General features: G+C 49.8%; 3 protein-coding genes across 3 annotated transcripts; 2 read left to right on the top strand and 1 right to left on the bottom strand.

Moving 5' to 3' along the window:
* Positions 1 to 188: 188 nt before the first annotated feature.
* Positions 189 to 3,616, top strand: FOBCDRAFT_238008 (cortical protein marker for cell polarity-domain-containing protein; the record flags this gene model as incomplete). Its single annotated transcript, XM_031176676.3, has 2 exons — positions 189 to 3,327; positions 3,381 to 3,616. The coding sequence occupies 2 exons, from the start codon at positions 189 to 191 to the stop codon at positions 3,614 to 3,616; spliced, it is 3,375 nt and encodes a 1,124-aa protein (XP_031047809.3).
* A 10,354-nt stretch (positions 3,617 to 13,970) lies between these two features.
* On the top strand, positions 13,971 to 15,398 carry FOBCDRAFT_23486 (uncharacterized protein). The gene is made up of 4 exons (XM_031176670.3): positions 13,971 to 14,355; positions 14,415 to 14,619; positions 14,670 to 15,112; positions 15,162 to 15,398. The coding sequence occupies exons 1-4, from the start codon at positions 14,079 to 14,081 to the stop codon at positions 15,287 to 15,289; spliced, it is 1,053 nt and encodes a 350-aa protein (XP_031047803.1). The 5' UTR covers positions 13,971 to 14,078; the 3' UTR covers positions 15,290 to 15,398.
* Positions 15,399 to 23,478: 8,080 nt separating this feature from the next.
* FOBCDRAFT_23466 (U2 snRNP complex subunit HSH155) lies at positions 23,479 to 27,414 on the bottom strand. The gene has a single exon (XM_031176667.3). The coding sequence runs from the start codon at positions 27,315 to 27,317 to the stop codon at positions 23,685 to 23,687; it is 3,633 nt and encodes a 1,210-aa protein (XP_031047800.2). The 5' UTR covers positions 27,318 to 27,414; the 3' UTR covers positions 23,479 to 23,684.
* Between the last annotated feature and the right edge of the window lie 392 nt (positions 27,415 to 27,806).

The raw sequence follows: 27,806 nt of genomic DNA, 5'->3' as shown, positions 1-27,806 counted from the left end.
CGCCAAATCTAGACTTCTCTAACCTGGGCAGGATCGGCATAGTTGGAGATTATGATGGAATTTCACTTTATGAATACGAGGAACAAAAAGAGAGCGCTCGCAGCTCCAACGGTAGCGAGTCACTTCTGGCACCGATGCCCAACGGCGCGTTCGCTTCGATATTATCCACCGATGCGTCGATTAGAGCCATGTGCTCGTTCCAGCTCAGTAACGGAGATATGCAAGGAGTGGTAATTGGCGGTAATTTCACGAGCCTGGACGGGACGCAGTCAAAGGCAGTTGCTCTCTTCAACCCAAACACGACCGAGATCACCCCTTTGGACGGAATTGAGGGCGAGGTCAACGCTCTTTATTGCGACCAGGAACGAGACACGGTCTATGTGGGTGGCAATTTCAAAGGCGCCAACTCTACGAATGCCATTGCCTGGGTCGGTACGGATGGATGGACAAATTTGCCGTTTGCTGGCTTCAATGGCCCTGTAAAGGCCATCACAAAAGCTTCTAACGGACACATAATTTTCGGCGGAACCTTTACAGGTCTTGGAAACTCGAGTACGCCCAACGGCTCCTCAAGCCAGGTCATCAATCTATCGACAGCTAACATTACGGACGAAAATGGATCCTCTGGCACCGATCCCAAGGACATCGTATGCCCCGGTTCTTCTTCGACTCCTTGGTTATTGCAAGACGACACGCCAGGGTACTGGGAAGCGGATTTTTCTTTTGGGTTTGCACCTACCAAGCTCAGACTTCGGAACACGCGCCAGGAGGGTCGTGGCACCAAGACCTTTCGCTTCCTTGCGTATCCTATCAACGGAATCATGAACTTGACCTACGTCGATCCTGAGAGTGGTAACAACGTCACCTGTACTAGCGAGTGCCCACTCCGCGACGATGAAGATTACCAGGATTTCACATTTGTCAACCGCGTCGGCATGAATAAGTTTCGCATTGCTATTTCCGATTGGTATGGCAGTGGAGGTGGTCTGGAGAGTATCGAGCTGTTCCAGAGCGACATCTTTGCCTATGCTATTACTGACTTCAACGAGCCCAAATGTGGTGGAGTTAAGAACCCAGCTTCGGCTACGCACACTGGGCCTTGGAAGGTTTCTCCCTCGCTAGAGAGCAGCTCCGAGTATCTGACTGCCGAGCTCAACGGTGACGATGACCCAGAAAAGATATCTGTTACATTCTTTCCCAACATCATGGAATCTGGAAACTACTCTGTTAACATCTACACCCCAGGCTGTCAAGCTGATGACACCTGTGCGACTCGAGGCCGCGTTAATATTACCGGAGTCATGTCAGGTGATAATGATAAGGATACTAATTTTACATCGACTTTATATCAAACAAACGATTTTGATAAGTACGATCAGATATATTTCGGATACATTGAGAAGAGCTCGGGTTCATTCACCCCCTCTGTCACTCTCCGCCCACTTGCAGGTCAAGATGTCAACACCCTTACAATTGTCGCTCAGAGGGTTGAATTCACTCTTACCAACTCTACTGGTGGCCTCAACGGTCTCTTCGACTTCGATCCTGAGCAAGCAGTAGTCAATGCCACCAGTATTGTGAACTCCCCTATCAATAAACTTGGCGCAAGTTTCGATAGGGCCTCAGGTGTAGGCGTTTTGGTCACGGATAGTAATACTACCTACGTTGGTGGTAACTTCACCTCCAAGGATCACGACAACATCCTCGCTATTATCGAAAATGACGATGTGAAGGAGCCTGGTGGTGGTTTGAATGGTGAGGTCTTCGCTATGTACCTCAACGCTACACAGCTCTACGTCGGTGGTGATTTTTCCAACACTGCCAGCGGACCTGTGACCGGCCTGGATAACGTCGCAGTATACGACACCAAGGAAGACAAGTGGAGTGCTTTAGGAGCTGGCCTCAATGGCCCTGTGATGCATGCCGTGCCACTGATGCTCAACATCACTGCCGACACTCCTGAACTTGTGATCGCTTTCACAGGAGAATTTTCTTCATGCAACTCCTTCGACAACTACGATGCCATTTCTGTGGATGGTTTCGCCATATGGGTAGCTTCTCAAGGCAACTGGTTGCAAAACATTGACGGCAATTACCCTGCTTTTGATGGTTCACTCACAGCCGCTGTCCTAGATATTCCCATGGACGGCGGGTCTCTGTACGCTGGAGCTCTGTCGTCCGCACAACTCGGTACAAACGGCGCTGCTACACTCTCAGATGATGGTCTTGGTCAGTTCCCTCTCAAGATCCGTGCCGCTACTCCGTCATCAAACTCATCTGCACTGAGCCGTCGAGATGTTACTTCCTTCAATAAAAACACCACGGGCGTTGTGACCGGTATATTTTACGACGAAAACGATTACAACATCACCATCCTAGCAGGCCATTTCACGACCGAGTCGACAAAAGGTGATAAGGTACAAAACATTGTTCTTCTTGAGGGTGACAATGTCACTGGACTTGGTTCTGACATTTCAAATGGTTCTACATTTGTCGCACTCGCTGTGCGGAATGGTATCTTGTTCGCAGGTGGTGATATCAGCGGCACCATAGACGGAACAGACATCCGTGGCCTTGTTTCATATGATCTGGAGTCAAAATCTTTCAATTCGCAGCCCGCCTCTGTATCGGGGGCCAACAGTACCGTCGCAGCTATTGCCGTCCGCCCTGGAGATTCTGGTGACGTTTATGTTGGCGGCTCGTTCGATACTGCGGGTGCATTGGACTGCCCTGGTCTCTGCACCTACAATGTCAACTCTGGCCAGTGGAGCCGTCCAGGTAGTGAGCTTGAGGGTACCGTTTATAGCCTCTTGTGGCTGAGTAAGAACCAGTTGGTTGTTGGCGGTGATCTCCGCGGTAACGGATCTGACCAGCGCTTCCTTGCCAGCTGGGACGCCAACTCAGAGACCTGGTCAAATTTCCCCGGTTCCGAAGACATTCCAGGGCCTGTTGCGGTCATCGCGCCTGGATCAATCGATTACGACCAGCTTTGGGTTGCTGGTACTTCGCTCAAGGATGACAGTGTCTTCGTAATGAAGTATGATGGTGAGAAGTGGCATACTGCCGGACCTTCCCTCTCTTCAGACACCATCATACGCGGCTTGCAGGTCTTTTCGGTGACTGAGGATCACGAAGCTGCCGACTTGTTGGACAAAAACCAGGTATTGATGTTGACAGGCTCCATCGATATCACTGACTTTGGAGTTGCCTCGGCAGCTCTCTTCAACGGCACAACATACCAACCATATGCGATGACAATTAAGGCGGGTGATGGTCCAGGCACTATTGCTGGCATCTTTACCCAGCGTGACAGTTTCTTCAAAGAAGGTAAGTTTATCACCGATCTTGTGGCCAAACAACCGTACTAACCCCATGTTGAGAGAAGCATATGGCCCTGGGCTTTGTGGTTCTTATCGGACTCGCTATCGCGCTTGGTCTGATGCTCCTCCTCGTCCTTTGTGGCATTATTCTCGATCGCATTCGCAAGAAGCGGGAGGGCTACGTCCCTGCACCTACGTCCATGTACGACCGGGGCAGTGGAATGCGACACATCCCGCCTCATGAGCTCCTCGAGTCTCTTGGTCACGGGCGAGGTGGTGCACCACCACGTGTCTAAGCAAATGAGAAAGAGAAAAGAAAAGAAAAGATTCCCGATTTCTAGGGGATGTCGTCATTTTAGCAAGCTGCATACGTGTCTGATCTGATACCTTTGGCGTTCTGGAAAGGTGTATGGGATTGTTTTCGGACCAGGGAAGTACATTGCTATTTTCGAACATGGAGATCCAATACAGGTCCCAGCATGAGCATATGGGCTCTTGACACCAAAAGTCGAAACCATATCGTTCAGAAAGCTTCGGCTTAAACCCAAGTCCCTACTTCGGCTGGATTCTGGAGGGGGCCATCTCCAACGGCAACCAGTTTACCTCGACGTCTTCAAGACCTGTTCTCTCAGTACCTCACCGCATTTCTCTTGTTTTTTTACTTCACTTCATGAGGTCATGACCCACCGGTTAATGTCTACCTGTTTATTCTTTCTCGTCGACACCCATACATAGGTGCCTTTGTCGACATGCCGTCTTTTATCGCTGTATATTACCTTCTTCTGCGCAGTTTCCGACTCCTAGACTGCTGAGGACCTCAGGTTTTGTGCCTTTGTTCCTCTTTCAAAATTCCGTTGCTGTGAGGGCGCTGGAAGGAGAACTTGAATTATTTGAGGGCTCGGGATGGTTATCTGGTGGCACTAGTTGAGAATGATTTGGTCGATGGCGCTGAGGTTAGAAGAAGCCATCTAGCACCGAGCATGGTGATATGATACTCAGCTGACCTAGAGTAGCTTAATTTGAGTGGTTATAGTCTCCTGGACGTTCCCATCTTCCATATACGTGACTTGTTGTGGAGAAGAGATATTATGTCTCTGTAAGATTTCTACGGACTTCTCCCTGGGGGTTGAATAGGAGTAGGCCAACACACACACATATACATATACCCATTTTCTTCAAGGTTCATAATCTACAACTTTGAACTGCGGCTATATCTCCGAAGTCGCTCATAACTCCGTGGGCCATTTAATAATACTTGCTGGTGGCATTGTTTCTTGAGCAGGAGAGTTTGTGAATCTCCCTATTCACTAACTGTAGTGTTTCTTGCAACATCCTGACCTTTGTGCCTGTTTCTTTGTGCTCTTTCAGTGGGACTGTACAGATGCGCGATGCTACGTAGCATAGCATTTGGGTTCGACATCGCTCTCGTGTCAGCCCATTCTTAAGACGAGCCTTGACTCTGTCTCATAAGCAAGTGGCCGAGGCCACACCGATTGGAGCTTTGTGTTGTAGCAGCCTGGGGGGGGCTTGTCTTATCTTGTTCCGGCTTGTCTTGCAAGCTTCCTCTGTCGCGGTAAATGGAGAACACTCTGGGTTAAAACATAAGGGAACTCTCCAGAATGTGTTGACTGGTTCCATTTGGTAGTCAATAAGTGAGGCGGACGAATGTCTTTTGGTTGTCCCTGACTAGAACAAGCGGCCATGCACGTTTGACACAACTGCGCTGCGAGGATGCTCCTTGCTTAGAATACGGCTACCGCTTAAGTGACGTGCCTCAAGACCGGCGTTCCTGGCCTAGAGCTAATAGGCATATGAGTTTCGAGAGGGTCTCGTATCAGAGATGTTCACATTATTGGACTGTCAACCCCTCGATGGTACATTCATTTTAAATTTGTAGCCATAGTTCTTTGTTTACGGCTACCCTAGACCACAAGTGTCGCATCTCTTGTCATATGTCTATACATACCTCTTGCATCACATCATAGTTACAGAACGTGGTATTGCTCTCTCTGTCCCACTCTACTGCACCACGATACCTCTTCATGGAAATACATAAAGCAGGGGGGGTTTCCGAGGGCTCAAGACTCACACTGCCATCTCGTGTATAGCAAATATCCACAGCAAGGTCGAGTGTCGGATCTGTGAACCCTGTGATGAGTGCCAAGGAAACTCTGTTTTCCTTCAAAGTGGATTAGATCGGGTTCAGTGAAGACATCGTGGTTGGGCGAGACTCGGAAGCACAGAACCGCCGTGTGTGATGCAATGCTTACAGCAGACTAATAATGGCGGTAGCAAAAGACAAGGCACAAACAATAACGACAACTACCTGACGTTAACCTAACCTAACTAAAACAGCCTTGCCTGCGATTGTGCTGAGGCCTTACTTGGGCTTGTGAGTTGTGAGGGGCATTGCTCCCTAGTCTCAAGTTAGTAGCAGATCGATGACGCTGTAGACATGCCTTATCACCCCGCCGCAACCCTCTTCCGTTTGTCTCTAGTTAGGTAGGCAAAGCGATTCACTTAATGGTTGGTTGTTCACCTCTTCCCTGCCTCTGCCCAGTAATGACAACCTAAGCAGGATTCCAAGGGTCAACACCAACCTGAAGTCAGTATGCTCCATGACGCAAACTCTTCTCTTTCCTTCCCTCCTTCATTGTCAAGCGCCGGCCGAAAGCTGCAAGGACGGATGCAGTCCGAAAAGCCAACTGCATCACGGAAATGGTGCCTTACCGGCGCCGCCACGGCATCATTAGCAACACCCAACGGTACAGTACCATACCTATTATCTTGAGTCTTCTGAGTATATGTACAAGATGATGGACTAGCAAGCAGCGCTCAATATGTAAGAGGAACGACACGAGACGACACGGGATATTCCATGCCAATGGGCACCACCTGAGCCAACCATAGCAACGTCTAGTCAGTAAGCCAAGACAACGCGTAGCCTAATAGTGGACGACGTCGATACTGTAGGTGCTCAGAAGGAACAATATGAGATCAACGCGTTACAGGGACCATTGCCGGTGGCAATAGTGGACGAGAGGGTGTGGAGTTCACGTTCGCCATATGCAAGATAGAGCCCGTCACTTCAAATTACTCTACCGCCAGCGCCGCGGTAGTTGTGTTGCCCAGTGAATGATGGCAATTGCTAGAATCCCATACAACAGACGTACGGTATACGTGTGGTCGTACATATCGCCTTGGCGAAAAACATGGCGTTCTGGGAAAGCCAAAGAGCCAGATAAATTGTTCCGTTTGCATGTCTCGGCGATTTTACGGGTGCGTTAACGCCTCGTCTGTTCTACCAAACGCCGCACAATTTAATATCGACAGTGTTAACGGAGCTGTGTAAGGTAGACTGAGTGAGTATCGGTTGACCACTGGGACGTTTGCAGGGGCGATAGAATATCGAGTCAAGAAATGGTGCTGCAGAGCCATGGCATGACTGATATGACATCCATGACCAAGCGACTAGTCCGAATTCCGCCTCTTCGAGATGAGGGTACAACTTCCAATGGATGTTATCAAGACAAGGCTCAAAATGATTCAGTTGAGCAAAAACGACCGCTTCTCGTGTCAGTGGAAGGTGTACCGGGGTAAACAATGGGGAGCAGTGGGCCCCCGGCACTCAGTCGGTAGCGCGCTTCTACTTCTGCACCTCAAAAGACTGACTTGGCTTGACCAGGAGAGACAAGGCGGGAGGCGCGCAGGGGTTGGCCAAGTACCGTGAGCTCAAGCCTAGACGAGCTAAGGCAAATTGAATGGAGCCTGACAGAACAAAAGATCCTGAGAAGACCCCAGTAACAGCACCCAAGCCAACCCAACAAGGTTCTGATGGATGGGGACTGAAAGGGCTCCTCGACCTATCTGCAACCTTGGCCACACACTACACACTCCTGTTCCTCCCAACTGACATGGACTGGCTGCTGTACACCTGTGGCCTGTCCGATGTCATGTAAGTGATGGCCTCATCACTTAATCAATCCCTAGTTTGCGGCGGACATCTCAATATTTTCTCAGCCCTGCCCTTTGTTGGCAGCCTGGTACCAGCTGAAAGGTCCTTTCTATCGCAACCCTGTTATGTATCATGGCGCCAAGCGATTACCCCCTTGGGTCACGTTGGGTGATAGAGCCGCTAGCAAAAACAACGTTGCGTCTGCGGTTGCAGTCTAAATGTGCGTATTGCCCAATGGAGCCAGAGTTGGTCCATTCGATAAACACGCTAGACATCAAGACGATTATGCCAGGGGCCTCGTCTAAGATATCGGATATCCAAACACCAAATAACCTTCGATGAGATGAGACAGGTCTACGTGATCTGAGTGCACGGGTGTTGTTCTTTGGTTCGTGACGATCAAATTTACCCGAGTACTTGGAACCACTTTGCCATACAGTGCCTCACTCGTGAGTTCAGAGTTTCAGTCAAGGTTCAGTTGTACTATCATGCTTCAGAGCGGACATGAATCCGAGTGGCCATGAACTTCAAATCTGGTCTTCGAATGAGCAACGGGCGCGACAATGCGCACGGTCGCTAGAGCGGAGGCTCCTCTTGTTGTCCAGCTGTGTCCTGTAAATTGGAGCCTCTCCTGAAAGCTTTCTCCCTCAGCGGACTCGACTTGACAAGTGACAAGAGCTGCCGCGTCAGCTAAACCTCAATGATTGAATCAAGCCCTGGCTCTTGATGCTCTGAGACCCAACTCAACTGGGTCCATACCATACCTACTCTTCCTCACCAGGAACCAGTCTGGAGAGCGAAGACCCGCTATCGGGATGCCGAAAACGCTCATTGTCTCCACCCCCATCATAGGCCATCATGAACAGGTACCTTCACCCGTCTCTGAGCGGCTCCTATTTTGACTCGTGTATCTGTTATGCTTCTTCTCAGTGGCACCGGCTTTGCTGCGTCCCGAGCTGCTAGTTGCGCGCCAAACATGCACCGGCTACCTAGCCCCGCAGCCGTGTCCATCCAGTCTACCAGTGCAGACACGGCTGTATCTAATTGCCTGTCCTGCTACCGGCCTGAGTTTGCTCCGGACGCACCGGCCGAGTCCGCACACAGAAACAGAGGGGCTCTGCGCTGGTGGTACCTTGTCGCGGTACATTGACATCACAGGTTCATCTAAACTCACGCGGGACTGGGATTGATGTAAATCCACCGCTGTAAGAAGGCGGGACGCTGCGGAATAGACTCCCTGGGATTGATAAAAGGAGATTAAGATTGAGGCGTCAGATCGAACAGCACAGGGGCAGGTCTTGGCAGCGGATTGGATGCTCCCCAAAATGCTGGGGAAGATGAGCATCACTCCTCTGCCAGGCAACTCAAAGAGGTCCATTTTATCTCAGCTGTTGGTACAGTACGATACAGTGCTGTAGTCAGTTCCCAACAGGATGGTAAGGAAGATTCATCTTGACGATCACCGCTGCACTGGTGCTCAACACGTGTTACGTGGATTGAACATCAGTCCGTTCGTCAACCATTGCCACGGGTTCATAGAAACCAACAAAGTAAGATCTACATGCCACCATCTGGGGTGACTCAAAGCGTCGATACATATCGCTCGAGGTTATTCGAATTTCGTATGTTTTAGTGCCTGTCCGTTTCAAATGAGCCTCGAGTCCACCATAGCACGTCAACACTAGTGTCCCAATTCCGTTGCAATGTCATGGTTCACGTGAAATCCCCTTTGACTACTCCGTAGTTGCACTTATGATCTGAGTACGACGTGACTGGTGGGTTGCGATAAGTTCTTGTCTTGGGAAGGATGAATCGTGGGGGCAATATTCAAGACCATGTAAGATCCTGTTCTCTGGTATTGCTAGTATGTAGGTAGACAGCTGGGATCGAGGCAGACTGTCGAGCCCGTGCATCGCCGCCTGGAACCATTGCCTCAATGCGTGCTTGATACACGCCCTGAGCATGGATTGAAAACTGTTGCCTGGATAGCGATACTTATCGGATGTTGTATGTCAAAACGTACATCCAGTGATGTTTGTGATCATGGGTTTGATCCAGTCCGGGGAAAGAAAACACCTTACTTTGAGATGGCAGGAAACAACTCAAACTCAAACCAGCGCCATCGGCTCTTCTTTCGCTGTAATATCACTAAATCCACTTGCTAATCTTGAATGCGAGATGAGATTTGATGGAACAATATCCAACTGATAAAGAATCAAAGCTGAAGCAAAGAAGATATAGTCAGGTGTGCCGTTGGGGTTGCAGTCGTTGACCGGGAATATTTTGAGGCGGGCTGGGGAATGCTGGTAGATTCTGAGACACACCCCTGCAACAAAGTCAGCGCTGAATGGCTTGATTGCCCCATTCATGGAACCGTAAACCCATAATTTTCACTCTTGATGCCCCTTCAAATCTTCACGAGCAATGAGCGTTTTCCAGATTATGACCACCAGCTCGGGCAGTCCGATATCTGCAACCCAAACCAGGACCTGCTTGTCTTTACGGACATTTTAGCCTTCTAGAAAACACAAGGAAGTTTGGCAAAGTGTAACCTCACAGCAGTCCAATCGAAGTTGAGCATGTGTGTAACATGGGCGACGTCTGTGTCAGCTCGCCTGCCAGCCCCGTAGTGATCGACAAGTCGTCAATCTCGGGTATCAGGACGAGCTAGATGAACTAGCAAAAAGAAAAACAGGCGTTGTATTGCAAGAGCGCAGGGACCGTGTATCTGAAGGGTTACGTAAAATAATGTAATTTTACAGTCGTGAGTATTGTAATTTTGAAAGTGGTGCATGGGGCGAGAGTTGCTTCCTGGAAGCCCATGTCCAAGACACTGTTTCGTGTGCTCAAAGAGCCGGATCGACACCATCAAGACAACGCTTGTCGGGATAGCGTCGGCATCGCTGACAAGGCGCAGATTCGAATGCCGGAGGGTAATGATGATCGCAAGATCTGGGAGATAATCACAATTAAAACCTCGCTGGGGCCCCTTGCGCAAGATATGTTTCAAACATCCCTTTTGGGCTTGCCCATTTCCAATTCGGAATAGTTGGTTCCATTAGGTCTTTCCCGTCAGAAAATTACCATCCCGGCAGCCTGTAGGAGGCTCGGCTGGAATCCGTATGAAGGCCAGAGGTCTTGCCTTTCGCAAGTTCCTACTACCCAACGCGTAGCACTGAGTTACTCAAGGACTTAATGATCTTGCCACTGTTCATCGAGTCCAAGTCATGGCAATATTCTTCCAGTTGTGAATTCCTTTTCTTCCGAATCATTCAATATAAAGGGATTTTTTTCTTCTTTTTTAAACCAGATATTGCTTTTCCAGGCTCACGGGCCCAAAACATCAGTACTTGGACCCCATGGATGTGCTCGTGAGAGCTGGAGCGAAAGAGCAGACTGTAGAAAGTGCCAAGGACCTGCTAGGAAACATTGGCAATGTCGACAGCCAAGAACAAATCTTAATCCGTAGCGGTCTGCGACGGCTGGTCCGACCACTCTCTGGGACCCCCTATCGTTTTCGTCGTTGACCAATCCCAGGCAGCTTCCTTGTGGCCTTTTGCATTTCCCATGCTTGGTCACATCAGATTCACGGCTTAAGATAGTTTGGTGTTATTTCCGTAGCAGGTCGAATGAAGGGGAGGGTCACCCTTATCGATGACTGGCTGTATCCGGGTCTTCATGCGTCGCGGGGCGCCACTCCCATCATTGCTATAGCAAACGGGCGGGTCTATCGTGTATGTGCTCCGTATACCACTCCGTATTGCAGAGGGCACGAAGCGAAATGGCTGCAAGTGGACTGTAGATAAACTACGGACATCTTGTGTTGTCGGCATTGATGAGGGAGGCAGTTGGTTCGCGCAGAACAATCTGTCGTCGGCGTGGTCCGTTTTGGCTGGATTGTAGCGATTAAATGTTTAGAAGACCTGATGGAGAAAGAGAGGCAACACCCTGACTCTCTATGACTTTGGAAAAGAAAGACCCCCGCATCGATCACTAGGTAGGGAAGTTAACGCGCCTACCTAATAAGGTAGTGTATATTTGAATCGCGGAAGGGCTGTTCCTTCATACCAAATCGAGGGAAGGTGCTAACCAGGGCAGCACCTTTGTTTTTTTTCCTCGATCCCCAGGCACACTTTTCCGTCCATATCCAGAGACTAGAGCAAAAAGCCAACACAGGCACACAGCAAATCACCCACACATAACTCTAATTGATACACGATACATGACACGGCACTGAGTTTGATCTCCCCGAAAAGGAATTCTAATAATCAGGAGCCGTTCCCCAATATGGAGGCGGCGTCGAGCTAGCAGAAGTACCACGATGGGGCAAATCTGAGCACAGGCAAAGCCACATGCGCCAAAACGTCCATTCTCAAGCGTTCAATCTAACGAAAGGCCTCTACCAGCGAAGAACTACAGTAGTCGCAGTGGGTGACTGACTGACTGACATCAAAACCCATCCAGAAAAATTACAATGTCGCAAGATTCCAACTACACAAAGTTGGGGGCAAAGGGCTTCTTCAGCCCTTGGCTATCTACCTACCTAGGCAGGAATTGTTTAGTGCCATGGTCTGACAATTATCCGCGGTCATTATCCGCGGTCATCGGATGCTGATGCTGATGCCGATTCCTGGATACTACTACACCAAGATCATAGACGGGCATATATGCAATGCTCTGTGGTGCCCCACGAGGGTTGAAGGACGGCACAACAGGGCAGGTGGAAAAGTACTATAGGGGACATTTTGGACTCCTTACTAGGGAAACAAAGCCGACTCGCGGCGTGCAGTTATGGCATCACTGCAACACCACTTTTGGGGGGTCATGGTGGCTCTCCGTGCCCTTTTCCAGTGAGAGTGAGAGTGACGCCGTCCCACATCGTTTTTGGAGCAGTATGATGACGGCGATGCCAGAGGTTCTCAGAGTCTTGTCGTTTGTTTGGTCTTGCATGGCCTTGTTAGTGATGAACTGTTTCTGCCCTTGTCAGAGCGCCTGTGGCATCTTTCAAGGGTTCACAACGTCAGTCAGTTGCCATCATATGCCAGGCCATCCTAGACCGTTGATGTCAATGCCCTTTTGTCACCCTCCACCGTGCGGTAAGTTATCGGTGCATGCCCACGGTATGGCGGATGAGCAATATCAATGTCAACGTCAAGGCAATGCGATGGCATGGCATGCCTCTGCTAGCCCCTAGCGTCGCCCTCAAAGGCTGTTTCAATTCCTTCACCGTCTCGCGTTCCCAGCGTTTCTTGTCTCGTTTCTGAGTTCCACCCACACTTGCTGGAGTTGCTTCCTGACGTACCTTACGTCAGGGCTCTCATGGGTAAACACCCTTCCACGACAAGGGCGTCTTGTGGCCGACGCCTCCCGTGGAGCTTTTGGCGGCTTTTAGCTCTTGTCAAGTATCTGGTACGTCTTGGGCTCTTCCCACCCTTGGCATTGCTTGTTGACGTGGGATCCCTGGCCATTCCCCATGACCAAGCGCACGACTCGACAACGCCCACTCAAATAAAATCCACTCAACAAGAAGCTCTCTGCAATCCATTCCCACAACACTAGACAAGCCTATGCGGATCCCTCGATGCTGCCGTTGAGTGGCTTGAAGGACCCTCGACTCCCACCCGCCGCCCGCGTCGCAACAAGTCACCTACAGGCACGCTTCCATTTGGCTTGCGGACCCTGCATATTATGATCCCGCCCTGTCTGTCGTCCACCTCAATTCCCAGTCCAATACGTACCCAAGGTGCTCCCCTGCCTTGCATTTCATCTCAGACCCTCCACATCAGTGGCGTTCGTGAGTTGCTTGGATAGCGGGGGTCCCTTTGCAAACTGCCGCCCGTAGCCTTGCCCACCTTCACTTGTCTGTTCTCTGTCAGTCTTCAGCTCTGAGCACACCCCTCTCCATAGACATCCTATGCCACCTTGTGTACACCGTAATCCTTCTCGTCTGCCATCGACGCACCCCCTCCGGGCAGAAGAACAAGTTAGTGGTGTTTAGTGTTCTTTTTGGTAGGATCAGGCCTTGAACTGCTACTTGAATAATCAATTGTTTTAATGATCTGAAGTCTTCCATCTTCAAATCTATTGATGCCATCATAGCAGGTGTTTATGTATTCTTTTCTTGCTGTCTCATGAATCTACATCATCTCTGGCCTGGCACTGGTAGACCTTGAGGGTTTCTTCTAGGATTTCTGATCTAAATCTCTTCAAAAGTCGCTGATCTTTGCGCTGTCTGGCACCGCGGACGCTACTATCTGGGTGCCGTGGACTGTCAAGTCAAGTCAAGTCAAGTCAAGTCGATTTGTGGATTAGATGACTGTCTCCATCATCTTATGCAGCCCACAACCCCCTGGTTTGCTGCTTGACCTGGCTACTTGGTCCTACGACCCTACCTCATCGCACTAACCCTGTCGCTTCAGCCATTGTGAAAAGACGTCGGCCTGCCGATCACTTAGACCAGAGTCGTCACACCTTTTTTTTTTCTTTCAGAGACGGGGGAACTCCACTCTTCTCCCGCAGCCCAGCCCGTTTCCAGAGGCAGATTGACGCACGTCAATTCGCATCCAGACACTTAAGACTTCGCTGATCCCACCTTGGCCCCGACTCAACTCCCCATATCATCTCCAACCTGGACGGGATCTTCTGTCTCTGATCTGTATCACCGACTTGGCTTTTATTCTAGTTAGGATCCCGCATCTGATCAACAAACCTTTTTTTTCCCTCTACCACGCATCTGCCCACCGATCTATGTTGATATTGCACATCAACCACTACACTTCACATCACCATTATCACATACCAATATGACCATGACGCTCGACACCACTCAGCAGCGGTTTGGGCCTTCGTTGAATTTCGACTATTCAGCGCCTGCACAACCGCCTGCATTTTCGAACCCATGGTCCTCGTCTTCACCATCACAGCATCCTCCTGCTGGGAGCAGTCTCTTTGTTGGTAGCCAACCTGCTCTCAACCCAAGCATCATGGCCGGAAAGCCACCCCAAAGTCGTGCGAGCACTAGCAGCACTTCTTCAATGGCCTCATACGGAGGCGCAATGCCCGTCCCCAACACATCTGCAGGTAAGTTTAAGATGCTAGTATCGGCAACAAATGATAAATTTACTAACAAGATCACATAGATCTTCTTAGCATTAACAGAATGCAAACAACATCTGCTGCTTATGGAGATCCCACTTACACTACATCTGCCTCTCCTGTCAACCACCAATTTGCACCTACATCAGCTGCCCCCTATGACACGCTGGGCTACGCACCCGCTCCTGTGCGCCCCCCACCCTTTGGTCTCGCTCCGGCTGATGACCACGCCAGAAGATACTCACAGCAGTAAGTATCCTCGACCGGACAGATCTATCCCTTACTGACGCTAGGGGCAGTAGCATCCAGGATGAACGGAGGAGCTTTGCAGATGCTCTCGATGCCAGCCATGGCATGCTGGCCATGAGCCAGGAGACACCTCGACCTATCTATGGCGCGCGAAGTGATCGATCCTCTGTTGATTCCTATGGATTCCCTTCTACCCACTCAACTAGTTCTTCTATCTCTTCCAGCGGTAACTTTAGCTCTTACTATGGCGATTCCGTTTCTGATTACTCAACTGCGGGTTCTGATATTGAGTCGGTGTCTTCGAGGACTTTACCCAGACCTCAAGGCCTGATGGGCTCCCAGATCCCGCCTGCCCCCCAGTCCATGATGGGCCAGTTCAGCTCCAAGGTTTCATCCAGCACACAGAAGAAGCATAAATGCAAGGTCTGCGATAAACGATTTACTCGACCCAGTTCTTTGCAAACCCATATGTACAGCCACACAGGCGAGAAGCGTATGTTCCCTTTCACCAAGAGCACGCTCCACTCACTAACAAAATGCAGCTTTTGCTTGTGAGGTTGAAGGATGTGGCCGACATTTCTCAGTTGTTTCCAATCTTCGACGCCATCGAAAGGTTCATCGTGGTGACGCTCGCTCTGAGGCTGGCTCTGAAGACCATCACTCGGACTAGAGACGTTCTACGACGGTCTAAAACCCTTCGATCAAACACATTCATGACGAGCACAGGACACACGTGAAGGAGACTGGAACTTGAAGAGAGGCGATGCAACGACAGTCAAAGTGACCGACTGGTTGGTGACAAATCGCATTGTTTTATCACCTGCAAATATTATTACAACACGGCTCAGCGCGGCATAGAGAAATGGGACAGAAAAGGATGAGAAATCATGGGGGTGGGGACGAGGAGGACAGCGACGGTGTATACGATTCGAGTCTATCGCTTACGGTGCATGGGGTTCTTGGCCCTTAAACTCTGGATTTCACTATTGGTATTTTGGGATGGGAATGGGCGGAGTGCTGGGCCGACCTACCGATACCCTTCCACGCGGCGTTTATGGAGTTGACCAAGCTATGGTCCTGTCGTTATTCATGTTTGGGCACACGATGCCTTGAGCTATACTTCGAAGCGATCGTTCATGCCCTTTATTTTAGGGCACCTGTTATTCTCTCAACAATAAGGCACTGTGAGCCCAGGGCATTACTGAGATAGCCACGGACGAGCTTGAGGGGAGGCTTGTACTACTAGTTTCATATTTATGGTCATGATATACCCAGTCCGGACCATGCACAGCCTGATCTGTTGATAATGGGCCAGGGGCTTCACAGGACAAAAGACAGACCAGGGTGTTGGCAAGATGTGGGCACGGCAATGAAGTTGATGAGAAGAAGTGCAGATTATAGAGTGCAAGCAGTCTTACAAGAATTACACTTGAGATTAAAACTCGATTATGTTGTGACACATGAAGTGACTTTTTTGACCGCCTTGTCAACTGATCAGATAAATTTCACAAGATACATAAATTTGTTGCACGGCGTGGTCAGGGACACAGGGAAAAAAGTTGAACACTTTCCACCATGATGGGAATCTGTGAGAATGCCATACTCTGGTGGCAATGTACAGGTGTGGGATAAAACATGACTCGCCAGTAGATAGCAGCCGAAAAGAAAACCAGTCGTGCTGTGTCAAGGATCGTAAAGGGGCTCAGCAATAAGCGCGAAGGCGGCTGGACGGTCTCCCACTCCCCTCCATCTCGCAGTCAGGTTACGAGATAGCCGCAAGAGGTGACCCTGGCCAGCGTCAAACGAGGCGAGGCGGTATTGCCGAGGGAGCTAATGTAGAGAGAGAACTGAGAAATGTCAAATTCAACGTCAAAGCCACTTGTTGTCGATGATAGCGAAGATGGATGGATTGAGGACGAGCACTTGAGACACAGACGCGTAATGCAGCCCCTATTCCTTCTACCAGCGATTCTTTAACGCAAATGAATTTGCAGCAAAAGGAGCAGACGGACAGGAGAGGAAGGACAGGAACAATTGGTTGACCATCCCTGCACCTGGTCTGTTATTGCCTGTCGATCATGACCTAGAATAGCAGACGCCGGCGTTTCAAGTTGTGTACATCCCTACCGCAAGAGGTATCGTCATTGAGTCGATGGCATTGTCAAGACAGGACAAGCTTTGTGGGGGTGGAAAGGCAGGGAGGGAGTCAAAGGTGTTGGTAGATTAACTTCAAAACGTGAGATTGAGATTGGGTTGGCTTGAGAACTGAGGGTCCTTTCGGAGTTTGAGCAAGGGGACGTAGGGGGAAAGTAGGGGACCCCCCCCGGAGGATATGGTCCAAAGGGTTGAGCCTCGGTTTTGACATCCGTGGGTGAGTGGATGAGATGATGGCCTTAACATGTATTCAGCTTAGCTTGCGAGAGGTCCTGGATGGTGTTATTGGGTGTTGCATTGATGCTGCTTAAGAAGGTTTGTTAGAAGTCAACTAGAAGGTTTTGACTAGAGATGAACATGAAATGAATGGCTCTAGATACGACATTGTACATGTAAAGTTGTAATCGATTGATTAGAAATTGGTTCTATATCCGTTTTCGATCTATCATCAGTCAGTCAGTCAGTTAAAAGACTGTATCATCTCTTAGCAGACTTAGCTTACTGCTCATGGGATTCAGTGGAGTCAACAAGGGAATTGCCCATCTTCCATTTGTTAGGGTCTATAATTCCCTTTTTTTTTTTTTTCGTGCTCAGATTCCGCATTCCCATCTCATTCTCTCATTCTCATTCCCCAACCCCCCCCCCTCCCCCCAATATTTCACTAAATCCTTGTCTTTCGCAGCCGGCTCCCCATTCGTTAAACGCGTTACACCCTGTTTGTTGGGTTGAAAATCGATCTGATTGCAAGCCACAAACTGGGATGCTGGACAGCGGGAGAGAGATATCGGGTTCAGCTCATGTCATGTCACCAAAAGAAGTTGCATTGCAATTGAAGATGGTCGGTCGCTGATGGCACGTATAAGTACAGTATTATATTCTGTGGTGCCAGCAGCTCGACAATTACTACACATGGCCGAGATTGATATGTAGTGTAATGGAATTGCTAATCGCCGACCGAGGCGCCCTGTTACAGACGATGCATGTGGGGAGACTCTTCCTCCACTTGCGATACGCTCGTTCGGATTACTCGATCAGTTCAATAATATCCATCAACTCACTCATCCATGTCCAGCCTCCACGCTGGGCAATTTACCCTCTGTGGCAAAAAGGACGCGCGCGACATGGCCAAAGTATGTACTGTATGTATCGTTCAACTGCAATGTTCGCTGCGACAGTGGAGGCTGGCAGCCGAAATAGACGAAGGGGTTCTCGTGCTATAGGGGTATGTACTGTACTGTAATAGCTGCTGTGCCATGTCACGGCTTTGGTGATATGACATATGACGTCTCTCACGGCTGAGATGTGAGCGCCCGGGTCGCGGAACCCAAGAGATCCGGCGCCGTAATGACGGATTCACCTTCACGGCATGGGATGGGACTGGCCGATTTGTGAGACACAGTTCACAACGGCGCTCCGAGGCGGTGCAAACGACCTTTGGGGTTGGACAGGTTGAGAGAGTGCATGACCGTGGTCAGTACCCTTGGGGCGAATTCTTGGTGTCGCGTTCCTCAACTTAGAATAGGCACAGAGTTTGGTATACTTGGAGAATTAGAGTACCGTCAAAGTCGTTTAATCGCCCCATTTTAGCACCATAACTCAACCCTGAAGCCGTTGGCAAAATGACTGCTTATCCATCGCCTCCTTTCGATCACAGCTTTTGCCTCACACGAGGTGCGTAATGTCGTCGTCGTACAGTACTTTCATGTTCACGATGCCTCATGCTCTACTCATTATGCACCATTCGTAATAGGAAGGAAAAGGGACCTCAGATTGATTAGAAGGATTCCAAAACAGCGATAATGACGGCGGTCGTGGGTCGAGCAATGACGTCGACGGAGAAATTAGACTCGTCGTCCGCGTTTGAGATTCTGCCACGGACTCTGGCCTCTGCGTAAAGAAGCGCCGATGATGGGATCTTCAGGGTCCTTCTTATTAGGGGGCTAGTACCAATTCAGCTTGGGGTTGTGGATTCGAGAGAGTCAGGGAAAAGTCAGAAGCGACAGCAATGGCAATAGGTAGCAATAGCAATAGCAATAGCAGGGGTGGTGACATTTCTTCTCGGTGTGTTTCCTGGTTTGTGACGTGGAGTAGGATAAGCTAGCATGTAACCAAATCAAATCAATCAAACAGTTATGTTGTACGGAGCTGGGTATGTATACAGACACAGCTCAGAAAAGAGAGGGTCGGCCGGCCACTGTGGAAAAATTAATGGGGCGTGGAGAGATGGATTGAGCGACTTAGACGCGAAACTTGTTTTCCCCTCTCCTTGTCTGCTTGTTCCTATCTTGCATCTACATGTGAGGGACAATTGATAGTTGGGTTGGGCTTGCTACTGCATGATGAAATAAATGCCTAATTGTCTTACGGAATATGGAGCTATACCATATTGAACCATCTGATATCGTCCTGCGCAAGTAGGCGGTAGGTATAGTATAATTTCTTTTCTGGCTGTTGGGATTGAGTTAAGTTTTGGACCCAGAGACAGTTGTAGCTACTCCTTACGTACAGTAACACTGAATGAAGTGGTTAGGCATTTAGCAGTTCACATCCGTCTTTACGATTCGTCTAAGCCCACAATTCTGACTGCTACTATGTTGTGCTAAGCATTGAAAGTTTGTTTTGGCCGCGGCAGTGTTTAGCTCTCAGCTCTCATCATACATAGAAACTGCCTCTGTAGGGGAAAAAAAAACGTTGAAATGTAATGGGGGCCGTGACGTCAGAGGCTGCGGTAAGGGTCCCCGGCTCCGTTGCTGCGAAGACCCGGCCGAGCTCCACCCGCTAAACGTCATCGATGAGCTTGTTCATTCGCTGCCGCAGATGGCCGAACAGGGACAAGCGCTCTGTACCCACTTTCTTCCCTTTTGACTTTTGCATGTGGGGAGAGTGAAGGTGGGGGCGTCCCTGGGGCGTGAGTGTAGAGGACTTGTCCAAGATACATGACAGGGGTGGCTGACGGGTTTAATTTATTTGCGTTTAGTCTCTGATTGATGCCGGGACATGGGTGGGTTTGGCTGAAGCCGGGCTAGTCAGGCTACGCTACGCTTTGAGCTAGGGTACAGTAACCAGTCTGCCAGAGCAGAGGGCAGAGAATATCAGAAGCCGGATGTGGTTCTTTGTCTAGGGACAATCACCACTAGGCAGCCTCTTAACCCATCATGTCCCAATTGGTGAGCTTATTGATTGCTGAATGATGCTGGCCTCATCTGATAGGGATAAGTTATACAGGCAATTTACCACAATCCTAGCTAAGAGTCTCTTTTTCGTATCACTGTTGTCATCACGCATCCGAAACCAACATTACTCTATGGCATATACCACTCTGTGATGCCATTACATTATCACTTCCGTGGTCACCTGTCGGACTGGGTCCGGCAGTACCACAGTATAGTGTGTGCTCAATGTAGCGTGAACCACCCATTACCACACTCTCACAGCCTTGTCATGAGTAGTTAGTACAGTGCTGTCGTCGTGTAATTGGGCACACGACTAAAACGAGGCCCATGGGGATGCTAACTCAAGTCAACTACATACAACCAAGCTCCCCCTCCTGGAAACCATGCCAGCCAGCCCATCTGTCAATGGCCAGACACTTCATCCTCGTTTTGCCACTCCAAGAACACTCACGAATCGAAAGGGGAGAAAACCCCAGGCTTGTTCTAGCATGCACACTGTGATACTGTATACAATGTCTCAGCCTTGGTCACCCAAAGTGGAAACAACACCAATCGCTCTATCGACGGATGTCTACATACCCGCATTCCCTCCAAACGCTAACGATACTTTAGGGCGCTAGGTTTCTCGGCTTTTCAAGCTAGCAAGCCTCGCGAGAGACACAAGGAGCAACAAGGTTGAGTGAGACACGAAACGAAACAAAAGAAAGTCTGCCAGTTCTTCCCTACCTCCTAGCTTCCCTCGTACATGCCAGGCAACTGTTCTAGTGCCTCAGATAACTGCAACTTAATCCCCTACCTGCTAAGACTGCTCCTTGGCTTCCACGGGGCCAAGCTTTACTTTTTTCGGCATTGACTTCTTCCGTGGCTTGCACTTGAGATGGTGTCCTTGCGCTGCCATTTCTACCACTCGGCTCTTCTGGCGGTGGATTCTGACGTCCTCTAAGATATAGGCTATTCTCAATCCAGCGCACCGCAATTCAGTCTCCTTCCCATTCCCCCTGATGGCATTGCTGAGAATGCCATCCTCTTTTTCACTTACCTAGTTTATGCTTACGACTCGAACAGAGAAGAGGGCATGTTCTTCCAATCACCATATCAGATATTCAGGTACTCAATTGACTATACACCTCCTTTCATTCTAGCAATCATTCTAATCAATCAAAATCTCTACATGTGTGAGAAGAATTTGTGAGCCTCTAATAACCCCTGGAAGATCCTCTCTGTCCCACCCCGCTTTCCTCTGTGTTTGGGTGTTTATCTCCAACTCCCTTCTGATACCCTCCGTCACCTGACCCTCCTCTAGCTCTTCCTCGCTGACTAAATTAATCACCACCCACCATCCTTCTCCTCATCTCGATTCACTTTGACTATCCCGGCCTCTATCAGTAACGCTCATTTGTCGTCGGCTTTTATTTCCTTGCCTCTTAGCAGATTCATCTCCACACATGCTGCTCTTCTTCAAGGATAAGCAATTGGGCGGGGTTTAGGCCCTTCAGTTGGTTGCTCTCCCGTCCCAGCATCCAACCGATGTGACGTGTGAATCCAGTTCTGCTTTTGCTTTGACAATCGCGCAGCGAGAAATTGTCAAAAGGTAAGATATTGTGCCAAATCCGTTTAATCTGCGCCTTGGCATGTCCAAACCTCAGCCTTCTCGGGGAGATCTGCACGCCTTTGATCTGATCATCAAATAAGCAACCGTTGCGGCCGCACATCACAATCACTTGAGAGTTATAAGCGCGGATTAAGGTGCAGGATCACAGCCAATATCTCAACAGAAGCAAGCCTCAAAGCAAAAAAGTTAACGGCGTCTAAGCTCGATTGTACGTGAGGGACAGCCTTCCAACATAGTTCAGCTGGTCTTGAGACCTACACTACGGCTTGTTCTGTCCTCCTACATAGTGCTAGGGCGACACAAGGCCTGAATTTGACCCAATATTCTCAAAACCCTCTTCCTCACAGCAGCTAAGATGTGGGTTGGTTTGGTTTGCATGAGATAGCTTCAATTATGGATGCTATGAAATCATCGTGGACAGAAGTGTTCTTACATCTCGATGACCCTTGGCAAGTGCCTGAGGACCGGTGGCTGGCTTCCAAAGGCTGCAAGACCACTTCGATGACCTTGGCAGATATCAGCAACGATAACATCGTGAATGATGCCAGCCAGCCAGCCAGCCAGTGGAGGTGAATAGGTTGGTCTGTGGATGGCTCCCGTTCCATCTTTTGGACAACAGCTCCCAAGCGCGAGAACCAAGAGCTTGAGACAAAACCCATATCACAAATAAGCTACATTTGCATCTTGTCACTTCTGACGTCTTTTACAAGCCTTACATACACAGCCATGCACCCTGGTGCGCGGTAAAGACAATGCTAACACGGGGAGCACGGCACATGAAGCACAACAAAACATCATGATAAGAATTCCATCTTGAGCCTTGTACTGAAGCACACACACCAGGTGTCTCCACCAGAAGATCCAACAAATGCCCACGTGCAATAACAAAGATGATAGACACGCCTTTACTCTGTATGGAAAAAGAGAGACGTACGTGGGCTTCAGCCAGATTTCCCCCTCCGCATATAGCCACTCAGAGGCACAAGAAGATACTTAGTGAGTGTCGATCACACCGTGCCTCCCCCTCTCCATCGAACTTGCGCGCGTCCCTTGCTGGTATTGTCGACTCAATGCCCAACCACCTTTGGCTTGTATTCAGAACCAAGAAAATGTCGAGGTAACAACTCCGTGACACGATCCAAAGGTTGGGCGGCATGGGCCTCTCCTTCCCCTCTCCCCTGACTCAAGGCGAAGACGACAGGAACATGGGGAGATCCCTATGGATGAAATCTGCATCTGCCGGAGTCTTGCTCAAAAGTTCCTCTTGAAGTGTGGATGAGCCGCGGGTCCGGGCGTTGACTACCGAAGAAGTGCAAATGGTTCCATCCGTGCATGATGGCCTATTAGTTCGATGATACATCCTACTCTATCTGACTCTGAGAAGTCATCACACGTGCGGTGTAGGTACAGACAAAGTCGTGGGTATGGATAGCCAATCCAAACCAGCCTTCCATGGCTTTGAAGATCTTTCAGGCCCAAGCGTCCGGCTGAGATTCATGGCGACCTGAAAGGTAACATGCTGAATTCGCCAATGTTACTTTCGGCTGCTGACTTATGGAGAATCCTTTGGTGAGAGGACAGTCAATAAATCGCCGCCAAGCTAATGTCTAGCTAAACTGCTGCCTTCGGATGATCGTCGCTCTTCTTAATGAGGTGAAACCACCAGCTCGGTTGAAGGACCCCAAAACTCTGCTTCATCCCTGTAGCTGTAGCGAACATGCGAAGTCGGCGGCTCCGCTGTGAGGTGAGGTGAGATGAGAATTGAAATGAGTGCTACACCAGTCTTGGCAAATCATCCGTTCATTGACCCAGCAAGCGGTCAACACTCAGATCATTGTTAGGTAAAAGGGGTTGGAAAGCAAGTCGACATCGTTCACATGGTTGTGAGACAGGAGATTAGCACTCGGTGTAGTGCAACCAGACATTCGAAACATTGAAGCCGTTTTTATTATCTATCAGAACGCCCTGACGCATGCAATGACCCCCTATCAACGTACAGCATTCCAAATTACTAACCTCCCCAAATCCATACCTAACGCAAGAAAAGAAAAGTCCTTGGAATAAACCCCTGCTATCACCAATGGAAGCATCCTCGTGAAGCCAATCGTCCCTGTCTATACAAACTCTTACAGCACAATCGCCAGCTCCGGTCTATCCATCTTGTCTTCATCAAGATTTGGATAATATGGCACCATCGCGTCAGCCCCCTGAACGTATGCATCGTTGTACAAGCGCCAGTATGGGGTTCTGACCTTTCTTGCCGGATGGAACAGGCCCGCCCAGACGTAGTTGAGCACCAGGCCTGGCCCAACTGCCATTCGAATGGCCTCAATGGCCTCCACGATACGATCGATGACATGTGGGCTAGTCTCAAATAGATTCGGGTACAGAAGGTTGAGGAGGTGCACCATAGCATCCTCGCATCCAAGACCAACCACGCCCAAAGCAATATGCTTGACGACGGAAGCCGCTGTTTGACGGTGGACCTGATCACGGTCGATGAGAGCGTCTTCCAATAAGGGAGTCACTGCGTAAACGTAGTCCTTTGCCATCTCGCCAATGTACTCGAAAAGGAAGGAAAGTGACTTGAGCACACCATTCTGCACGTTGAGCTCTGGGACACGATATTCGTTCATGAGAGCAGGAAGAACTGTAAAGGGAGCACAAGTTTCGGCTACGATACCAATGGCAACAGCCGTGTTAACACGGGACTGGCGCTCCTGCACTCGAAGGTTGTTCAACAGAGTTGCCAACACATCCTGAGGACCAATAGCTTTGGCAATGAAACCAAACGTATTGTTCGCAGCTCGTCGAATGCCCTTCTTGTGAGCCTTGAGCATATCCAGCAGCTCAAAGCAGATTCGCATCCATTCTCGGGCATTGACGCTCTCAGGTCCCCGATCCGCAATACGGCCGACAAGGTCAATCGTATTCTCCTGAACCTTTTCGTGACGGTTTCGCAGAATAGGGGTCAGTCGTGGGAGCAGCTCCTTGATAGGTGGTTGCATCTGCGCAATACCAACAACTGTGACAATAGACCGCAAAGCACCCAAGATAGATCCGAGAACTTCGGGATATTCTTCGCCCAGATACTCGTAGAGCACAACACCCAGCTTACCCATGAGGGCATCCTCGCCACACTGCTTCATAACCATAGCAATTCGGGAGATCAGATCTGCTGCCTGTTGTCGAACCGTCGCCGATTTGTTGTTGAGTCGCCATAGAATAGTACTGACGATTTGAGGGATGTAGGGCTTGCAGCGGGTTCCCAAAGCATTGACAACAGAGCCAAAGCCGTTAAGCATAATAATGTCTTCGACGCTCTGCTCCTGGAACGCGTGAAGGATACCGTCAACAAGTCGCTCTTCTAGGCGCTCGCCGATATCTGCTGCGCCCAAGCTTGCAACGATCTTCTCCACCGTTTCGACAGTCATTTTTCGGTATGGTTCGCTCTCGTCCTTGAGGTTGTTGACGATCCTCTCCACGATTTCGCTGACTCCAACCTTTTGGCCAATGTCGACAGTTGTTTCCACCACTTGTCGATAGTTTCGCTTATCCAAGGCCATTCTTCGTACCCAGAAGCTCTTAAAAAACTCGTCCAAAACGTGTTCCTTGAGGTATCCTGCAGTGACACCATCCGTCCCAGCACACTGAGAGACAACCTTGAGAACCACCTTCTTCATTTCTTCGTCGGGTGAGGAGAATTCGCGAAGCAGGATCTCCATGATTTGGCTGGTATAGTAGTTGGCATACTCCTCGTCCATCAGGGGAATGATGTATCCAACAGCCTTGAGGAAACCTGCAAGACCTTTGCCTCGCTGCTTGCGGGCGCCCGTCCATAGAGGGTTAAGGATGTCATCGAAACTCTCGATACCATAGGGGTTAGAGGCCTCAGCCAATGCGGCAATGGCCAGACTGGTGACTGTCCTGACCTTTGTCTGTTCATCGTTGAGGTTAGGCCCAATACACTCAACAAGACCTTTGAGGTGAGGAAGCACGGCACAGCCCATCAGAATAGGGATTTGCTGAACAATCTTCACACCTGTGTGGCGGGCTTGCCATGACTTCTTGCTTCTGCAGACAGCCCTGAGGAAGGGTAGCAAAGCAGGGATGCCAAGGGCTGACGCTACCACCGCAAAGGCTCGTGCTGTTGTGTTCCGGACGTATTCATCGACATGATCGATATCAGGTCGCATGGTGCTGATCATGGTAGCAAGACCAGCAGCCTTGCTCAGGTTAGAGATGATTTCTCGTCCCTCCACTCTGGCGTAGTAGTCTTGGTCGATGAGTAATGGCTCGATAACAACCAGGATCTTGTGGACGTAGGGGCGCACAAGGTCATCGAGCTTGTAGAGAATTCGGTCAATAACTTTCACCAGCAAATGGCGCTCTTGGTCCTCCAACGTCTTCTCCATGAGTAGGGGCAGGATTTGGTCAAACAGGGGACCAGCTCCGAATTGCCTGGCATTGTCGGTAATCTGGCGAAGAGCAGTCTTCCTCATGGGGGGAGTACCGTTCTTGATCTTCAACAGAAGCCTCATGATCTTCCTCTCTTTCAGCTCTTCAACCGTTAGAGCATTCTCATCAGAGCCATCGGTGAGCTTTCCGAAATATGCCATGTCTTCGGCTTTGAAGAACTGTAGGTCGCCTACTCCGGGAATCTCAGCAGGCATTGGCTTTCCACTGAAGCGTACTTGTTCAGGATCTTGCATCATGAAGCCTGATTGGGGAGCAGGGGTGGCCATAAGCTTGTGTGCTGGAGCGCGGACAGGTTCGTAGCCAGGAGGAGGCTCAAGGATCTTGTAACCATCGCTTTCGCCAGGTAGGAGGAGGTCGAGTTCTTCGTCGCTGAGAGGCATGTTTCGACCAATGTCGGTACCAAAAGTTGTTGGCAAAGTGGGTGCGGATGATGGGTGCGCAGGAGTAGCTAGCCCTGTGTTGCCCATGGGCGTAGCAGAAGGGGCCTGATCCCATCGCGAACGCTTCTTAGAAACCTCTGCTCCAGGTGCAGGAGCTTGGTCCCATCGCGAACGTTTGGGTTTCGCTGCTTCGCCGGCCTCAGCCGTATCATCCTCGGCGGGTGCCGACGACACATCCCATCGCTTCTTGCGCTTCCGAGCAGTCGAAGAAGCCTCGGTAGCTTCAGCTTCGGCATTACCATCTGTTAGCATGGGCTGTGCATCGCCGTCATCACCAGTCTTGCCCTCCTGCTTCGCTTTGATAGCTTGCAAAACGCGCTGCTCCTCCCTTTCTAGTTCACGAGCCTCCATAATCTCGCGATAACTGGTGCCATTCTCGGAAGCGCCAGCCTGGCGGTTCGCGGCAAAGGGATCAGCGCGTGTGGGAGTGAGGGCGCGATTGAATCGGCGCTTTTGATAATCTGTCTCACGATCGACGATTCGACCACTCTTCTCGCCTTTCCCAGCAAGGATATCATCTTCCTCCACGCCACCTCCACGAGCGAACTCATCAATCATCTCTCGCGATGCGGTATACTGGCCAATTAGCCGTCGCGTATTGTCACCATCGCCCATCTCTTCATCGTCGTCACCCATCGGTAGCGAGGTGTGATACCCGGAAAACCTATCAGCTCCATCACGATCGTAGAGGGTACTGTCGGCGCTGTCGGTCAACTTCTGCTTAGTATCGTCGACTCGCTGATTTGCTGTATCAAAGGTTCGCGAACCCTTGTTACCAGCAGAGGCAGCATTTCGCTCCTGCTGGAGCTTCTTGATGGTCTCGAAATCCGCGTCAGACATTTTCGATTATGACATTCGCAGCTTCATCCCGGTTCGAGAGGACAAGGGGCGCTCGGAGCGTTATCGTTGCGCATGGAGAGTTGAAAATAGACGATGGGTGATCGCAAAATTACACTCCTTGACGAAGCTTTCCTAGGCTGGGGGGCGATCTTCTCCACCCGAGTTTTAGCCGCTTGCTTAGATTCATGCATGTGCCCGCTTACTGGAAGAGGCAAATTGTCAATACTGCTTTGACCTCTGGTAACCACATCAGACATTGGTAATAAGTATTACACATGACGAATAGTGAACTTGGAGTGAAAGGAGCTTTAGGATTGAAATATCATGGCAAGTACCGTCCCTTGAACTTACATCTATCTGAGGTAGCATGTCGAGAAACGGCGAATCAAATCATATCATACATCAGTCCACATCATAACTTTCTGTCCGTCAAGTTCAGGAAATACATAACGTAGCCATGGCATAGTGCCAGAGTTCCTCAGATTCAGG

The sequence above is a fragment of the Fusarium oxysporum genome, chromosome III, assembly GCF_013085055.1.
Source record: "Fusarium oxysporum Fo47 chromosome III, complete sequence".
Lineage (NCBI taxonomy): Eukaryota > Fungi > Ascomycota > Sordariomycetes > Hypocreales > Nectriaceae > Fusarium > Fusarium oxysporum.
This window is presented reverse-complemented; position numbering and strand designations above follow the sequence as displayed.

Coding starts and splice junctions, on each gene's coding strand:
- FOBCDRAFT_23486 (XM_031176670.3), top strand. CDS start 14,079: ATGACCATGACGCTCGACACCACTCAGCAGCGGTTTGGGCCTTCGTTG. Junction 14,620..14,669: donor GCCAGAAGATACTCACAGCA/GTAAGTATCCTC, acceptor CGCTAGGGGCAG/TAGCATCCAGGATGAACGGA. Junction 15,113..15,161: donor CAGCCACACAGGCGAGAAGC/GTATGTTCCCTT, acceptor AACAAAATGCAG/CTTTTGCTTGTGAGGTTGAA.
- FOBCDRAFT_23466 (XM_031176667.3), bottom strand. CDS start 27,317: ATGTCTGACGCGGATTTCGAGACCATCAAGAAGCTCCAGCAGGAGCGA.